The 7546-nt window shown below is 29.9% G+C and overlaps 1 protein-coding gene across 3 annotated transcripts; it reads left to right on the forward strand.

Annotated features, from left to right (window-relative positions):
• Window positions 1–929: 929 nt before the first annotated feature.
• On the forward strand, window positions 930–3081 carry LOC130494698 (26S proteasome non-ATPase regulatory subunit 6 homolog). Of its 3 annotated transcripts, none has more exons than XM_057004697.1 (6): window positions 930–1227; window positions 1472–1607; window positions 1726–2055; window positions 2239–2347; window positions 2461–2629; window positions 2730–3081. In XM_057004697.1, exons 3-6 carry the CDS (start codon window positions 1879–1881, stop codon window positions 2902–2904), a joined length of 630 nt encoding a protein of 209 aa, XP_056860677.1. In that variant the 5' UTR covers window positions 930–1227; window positions 1472–1607; window positions 1726–1878; the 3' UTR covers window positions 2905–3081. The 3 variants fall into 3 exon arrangements, with proteins under 3 accessions (XP_056860677.1, XP_056860676.1, XP_056860678.1); XM_057004696.1 differs by having other exon boundaries at window positions 1772–2055; XM_057004698.1 differs by having other exon boundaries at window positions 1540–1607; window positions 1772–2055.
• The last annotated feature ends 4465 nt before the right edge of the window (window positions 3082–7546 follow it).

Consider the following 7546-nt stretch of genomic DNA (forward strand, 5'->3'; position numbering starts at 1 on the left):
CGGTGCCGAAAGAACATCTCCACACCACACTCTCTACTTCTCAAATCATCATTGAAATGGTTTTCGTTGATTCTAATGTGAGTTTCTACAATTTTAGCTATGTTTAATGTAATATGCTTAGATACATATGTTATACTATGTGTGTTACAATGGAAATTAATTAGAGAGTAGATAATGTATTGTACTAATTTTAAATTTGAAGGTGTTGAAGCTGGTATCTTTTTTTTTATTATTTGAGGAGACCTTTTTGAAAGAAACATTTACTTCATGTGTTTATAACCAAATTTTCATTACTTACTTGGACAATAAAACAAGATAATGATTATAGTATATGTAACATTTGAAATCTACGGGTTTAGAATTAAGGGTATTTGTTACTTATAACAAATGGTATCATTTTCATTACGATATACAATTAGAAAATTTTGTTTTTTTTTTTTTTTACATTGAATGACTTAGAAAATTTTGTTACTTGATGGTTTTTAATATATATATATATATATATATCATTTTTCTAAACACATATATAATCTTATTTATACATGTTCTTTTTGTTAGTTGTTTTTTTGTCAGGATAATATTATATTAACATATATCATTTGTCTAAACATATAAATATAATCTTATAATATATGAAAAAGTTAATATTTGTTACTATATTTTTAGTTTTCTAATATCTATAGAGTAAAAGTTATAATTTTTATAGTCCATTCGCACCGCGCAGGGCGCGGGTATCACCTAGTATATATATACTATACTAAAAGGGAGATAATCTCAACAACGAGAGTGTCCACCTCAGCAAATTAATTCAGGCCAATAAGACACTTTCTTTTTGACACGTCACCATAGCTGAAATAGAGTGAAGTTTCGTATGGGCTCAATTCAATTATCAGTCGGCCCACAAGAACCCATGGCGAGAAATAATTCATTTTTATCTTCACGCGTCGAGAGTCCCTCCTCTCCCCCCCTCCCGCAGTTGACTCTTCCACTTCATCTTCTTCAGTTTCTGCTTTTTTCCGTTATCTTCTCAATCAATGATGATGTTAAAGCTATTATTTAATGTTTTGTTGCTACTCCCCCCTTAATCCTTCATTTATATAAAAATCTATGTACACCTAAATCAAAAACCTGATTTTCAGCAGCTATCGCCGTGGCCGTAAAATCGACCGGAAAACTCAACTCTCCACCGGCAAATATCATACCAGGAAATCAACGCTTCCCCTAGAGGTATGGATCTCCTTAGTCGTTTGTTTTCATATTTAGTTCACAAAGATTGAAAATTTATGTTCTATGTGTCGTAGATCATTTTCATTGTTGATGTGTAATTTGAAAATTGCTGACATACTACAGATTACGCAAGTGTGAGCTTAATAGTGTCTTTTTACTTATGACTCAGCGAGCATACTTTAGATTCTTAACTAATCAAAAAAGTCATTACCCTGTTTAATGTGTGTTTTCCTTCTCTGCTTAGCTATGATTTTTTTGACAATGTTACAATGGACGTAAGATATCGTATGGAGATTTGAACCTCCTCTGCAGCTGGAGAAATCATAAGCCTGTCGGTTCAAGTTTCTTACAGGATGGGAACTTCTTAGACTCCGCTTCTGGTGAGTAAAGTTTTCAATTTTGAAAATTCTCTGTTCAGAAACAGAGGAATAAGAAGAGAAAAGTTTGACTCTTGAGATTCAAGTTCCATGTGCACTAATGTTTATTTTTTTGATTTAGTGTTTCAGTATCATAATACAGAGATTGATCATATATATCTTTGTAGAAATATGGGGAAGATGAAGTACTACAAATGTTCCGAATCATCATCTGCTTCGAAATCCAAACTTAACAGTCGCAAAGCAGAGAGGTGAGATTTTGATTTTTCTGTCCATGGAGAGGGTGTACACGTTCACATTCTCCACCAGAAATTTTAAGAAGGCTGCCAGCTTATTTGTGGATTCTATATCGACCTTCACGATGTATGAGATCCTTCTCTACGAGACCTTCATTTTCTACACCGTGCTTAGCAGCATCATAACTCTGGATAGAGTTTCTCTTAAGCAAAAGGTATTTGTCGATCTCCCAGGTCCTCTACTTTTGAGTGTTCTAAATCCCGTCACGGATGATAACATTCAGTTTGTTTGGTCAGTACTAAAGTGATGTGAATCTGTTTTTTTGGGTGTAGTTCCTCCATGAGGATGTGAATCTTTTTGAATAAAATGCTAAAGTGCTATACTACTAATTTGACAGGTTGTTGACGCACCTGAGATCTTAACCGTGCTTGGGAAGATACCATTCCTTTCCGAGTTCCTGAACTCACTATACGAGTGCCAGTACAAGGCGTTTTTCTCAGCATTTGGTGAGTTCAATATAGTGACCTAATTAGCTTACTGAACTTTGTTAATTGTGTATGCGTTTTGCTTGCTTTGTCTATGTGTTAATAATAGATTCATTGTTTTTCTATTTTCAAAGCTGGAATGGCGGAGCAGATTAAGTTTGACCGTTATTTGAACCCACATTTCCGGTTCTACATGAGAGAAGTGAGAACGGTGGTGTACTCTCAGTTTGTGGAGTCTTACAAGAGCGTAATGGTGGATGCGATGGCAAATGCCTTTGGTGTTTCCGTGGATTTCATCGATCAGTAAGCATACTAAAAAACGCTCAATTACATTCTGTAAGAATATATATGATCATACAAAGTTAGAACCTGACTTGACATGTTTCCTTCTTTTATAATCCAGGGAGCTGTCACGCTTCATTGCAGCTGGGAAGCTTCACTGCAAGATAGGCAAGGTTGCCGGTGTTTTGGAGACAAATCGTCCTGATGCAAAGAATGCACTTTACAAGGCAACAATCAAGCAAGGGGACTTCTTGCTAAACCGGATCCAGAAGCTGTTTCGAGTAATTGATCTGTGAGCATGTCTCACATGTGTCTGTTTAGCACTTTCCTCAAAACTGCAACAACTTGCAACTCAAATGGGTAGAATCTTAAGGTGTGAGAAACGATATTTGAGATCAACACCTGTCTGTTCTTTCTTATGACTCAGTTTGTTTCATCTACCTTTTTATTTATTTATTTATTCTACTTTCACATCTGGAAAGCATGAACTTATCAAAAAATTTCAAGGTCGTATTTCCCCATCTGAGGTTAGTTTCTTCTTCCTTAATCATGAAAGGTTCTTCTATACAAATCTACATGAGCTGATGATGTTTTAAAAAAAATGTGCTAGTATGCAGCGACATCGTAGAAGTTTCCTGGAGGGATTTACAAAGACTCCAGCGATTACACTTGCAGTGAGAGATAAATTTAAGTAAATGTCATATATTTTAGATTATGATTTGAGAGAGGAGTAGTAGCATTCTCTTGCAAATTTTGTGGTGTCTATTACAGACCCGTTTCTTGAATTAGTAGTTGCATGCATTTGTGTTGACTGACATATCATGGTTAGGCACTGACCTATTTCTTAGATTCATCATTTGTTAATGAATACATGTGTTACAGATGAGAAGTAGTTGAGTGTTTAGAGAATGTTTTTCCACTCTATTTGAAGTAGAAGCCAATTCTATTATAGACTTATTATATTTTGAAGAAGAAAAAAAAGAGTCATTAGAGATGGTCTTACATTAATAGTAAAAAAAATATAATTACACTTAAAATAAAGCTTAAACAAGCTAATACAACAAAATAAATTGAATAAAAACAAACTGAAATTATTTCCAAGCTATTCACATGGTATGTGATTTTGATTTCTTTAATGAATATACATCTAAGCGAACAAACACTTAAAACTAAAAATATATACATACAGTGATAATGAAGCTTTGATCATTTTTTAAATACGAGATGAATAAAAACTGTATTTAGACAATTATTGAGCAGTTAAGCCCGATAATAACCATGTTAATCACATTCATCAATCTCTAATATATAGAAGTTCAATACTCATTAAAATTATATAACATATCCTAAAAACTAATTTAAAACAATGCAGGAAAATTAGTGTGCTAAAAACACCATCAAAAAAATTTACTTCCATAAGAGGTAAACCGAATACAACAACGTAGAAGACCAAACTCCATTCTCCTTTGGTCAAAAAACCACATTCCCTATCTTCAGTACGTTAATTCAGAATTATAAAGATTTTATCATAACACAAATTGTATGTAGATGAGGGAAAATATTTTTATGTTCCAAACTTACAGAAAACAAAACCATGAAATTTTTGTAAATATTCTGACCAAATTAGTAAAATTTATATATACAGAATATCTTAAGAAACTTAATACAAAATTAAAAACAAATTAAAAAATAATATCAAGTTCATTGAAAATTTACTTGCATTACCATAATTTATATACCACTTTTTATATTATTTTCAAGGGAAAATATTATAATATTTGGGTTTAGGGTGTACTAATTATTTTTCCTTTTTAGTATTTATAGGGTGAAGTTGAGTTTATACAATTTTAAATATGGTTCTTAAACAACAGTAATTAATTTATGAGAGTAACTTTAGTTTTTTCATTATAAATTTAAGATATTTATGAAATAGTCATTTGAAAAAAGTAAGATCTTAAAAAAATTATATCAGATTTACAGTAAAAATAGAATATCTCTAAATTTAATGTTAAATATGTGACTTGCGTATCTGTATATGAACAATTTAGCTTATATCATACACTAGAAGGCACATGAATCCTATTTTGGTCGGTTTTAGCATCTTACAAGCATTTCTATTATTTTATACAGAACATTTCATAAATAACAAACTGGATGCAAAATCACAACTCATATCTTAATTATTATTTTTAACAAAATGTTATTTTATTTATATTTAATAATTTATTTTGATTATACCATACAAGATGCTGATTAACATGTATTTATATTTCCCTAAATGAAGGTCAATAGAAGAATTCACGTATCAGCAGTAAACCAATATATAACCAACACTTATTATCGAATATCTATAATATCTTCTATCTCCTCATAAAATTAATAATATTAAAAATAGCAAGGAACAACATATATAAAATCATATATAGTAGAGATATTTATTCTTCATCATATAAGAATCTCGAGTGTTTGATTGGTAGAAATTGTGGTTTTAATCATTTAACTTTGGAATATAAATGGTACGTTTTCTGTTGCAACTATAGATTCTATTAATGTAGATTTATATCAAAAACCTAAATATGAAACTCCAGAAATATTAATTTCTGAAACCAATATATTTTCTAATTTAACTTTTGTGCTGTAGGTTTAAATTATTTTCCTAGAGCATAAATGGTAAATGAAAATGGTTGTGAAAAAAAAGCAATAGAATAATTCGGAACACTTACAATCACCTTACAAAATCATTGTATTTTTCTCAACATTTATGAAATTTCAAAATAAGTAGTCAATAAACAATTAACTGTTTATCTTTTATCAAGGTACTTACAAAAAATGTATTTATTAGATCCAACATTTTTGAAATCGGGTGAAAAATGTCAACAATTTTTTTTTCATGTATTTCTAGAAAGAATAGTTTTCTTGGCAATAACTAAAACTTTTGCCACTGATTATACAGTACAAATACAAATCAGGAAAATATAATAAAGAAAATAGTTACGAAATCAAAATTTTAAACGATTGGAATTTTAACATATGTTTTTCTGTAATATTATTTTAAATAATATAATATGTATTTTTTATCTTTATATACGTTTTGGATTCTAATAAGATAGACTTCATTTTAATAATCAATATTTGTCAAAGTATCCAATATATAATACATATTTAAATATAATAACATAATATTTTAAAATGAATTAAAACTTTATGAAAATAAACCCGGGCATTACGCGATCTTTTTAATTCGAGATGTTTTTAATGATAATTTTTCTAATAATTCACATTTTCTGCTATTCAGTGTTCTAGCTATGAAGAGAGAGATGACATCTAAAACTTCTTCACCGGATATGGATATTCCACTACTTCCAAGTACGACCACATATACTATGAATCAAATAATTGATTTATATTCCTAAGTTATGCTCATTGATTAATTTCAAAATAATTTCAGGCTCTCCACCTCAAAAAAAACCCAACAGATCTACATGCTTCTTCTGCAAAATTCCAGCATCCTATTTATGAGATCCACTTTTCTATTTTAAAACTTTAATATCATCTCTTAGTAATGATAATAACTTTCCTATGCAACTATTATCTCCATTCAGATTTAATTTTATCAATATTTCATCTACTCCATACAACAACTAATTTTTATAAGCAAAAACAAAATATGTTATGGTTGAAATTTTATTCATAATAACACCACTATTTTCCTTACATTTCAATATATTCTGGAAATATTTACTATGTTGAAAACCCCATACACCTTACTTCTTTAAAAATAACGTCTTTCACACCTCAACCTCTTCTTATTCCTTTTATTCATATCCCATCTAAAAATATATTGTGTTTCGGCTGATACAAACATACCGAACTTTATTGTCAACTATTTTTTTAAAAACTAATATATTTTAATCTTTTTCACAAATTAAAAATCTTCCCTGCTACGCACTACTTTCACATTGCACAAATCAACTTCCGAAAAACTCATTTAAAAATACCTGATAACTCTAAATATTATTTAAAGATTCCTAATCTAACACAAATAGTTAAATCTATTTTCCGCGCGTAGCGCGGACAAAGAATCTAGTAACAATAAATAGCATTGGCAATATGCTATTAATCGGCTAATAGTAATTATATCAAAGAGGTATATAACATCTTACTATCAATTTCAGTCAGTACCTAGATCATTGGCCCGGTCGTATCTCGCTGAGAATAATGTCTCTTTACCATTTCATCAACAATAAAATTTCTTGAATCAAAGTAATCTGAAAATATTTTTATTCGTTGGACGCCGACATAGGATCTTTGCCTGGTTTTTGCGCAACTAGTTTTGAGATGGTCTCGTCTTGATCGTTTGAGGAATAACCGAAGAAATATTCAAACAAAAGATGATGAACTTTGGGAAAAAATAATCATGATCTTATTTGAAACTATGGTGATGAATAATTGGATGGGATTATGTAAATATAGAGTTAGGATATAACATCTTTTTATTTTGTTTAGACTCATTAGAAGAAATAATTCTGTGAAAAAAGATTAAGAAAGAAAATAAATGAGAGAGAAAAATCTTTATAAATATTTTCGATATCATAGTAAATCTATTTTGTCAGCTATTATCGTAGACACTAAACTAGAAACAAAGCCTAAACATCAAGAAATGAGAGGTTTATGGTCATTTCGATTACATTTTATCCACAATAGCTTTAACTCTTTTACTGTACTTGGTCTTTTGTTAATTTAGACATTTTCTATGGTTTTTGAGCAAATTAGCTCTTGTTTCTTTATTTTGAAGAATAAATGATAATGTATTTTAAGGTATTAAAAAACACATAATGAAGTTTGAGCGAGAAAGTGAAAGATGAACATAGTTTCGTCAAATTTTATTTACTTTTCAAATTTATAATGTTGGTCGGTAGTACATATGTAAAACTCATA

The sequence above is a fragment of the Raphanus sativus genome, chromosome 3 (assembly GCF_000801105.2).
Source record: "Raphanus sativus cultivar WK10039 chromosome 3, ASM80110v3, whole genome shotgun sequence".
Classification (NCBI taxonomy): Eukaryota; Viridiplantae; Streptophyta; class Magnoliopsida; order Brassicales; family Brassicaceae; genus Raphanus; species Raphanus sativus.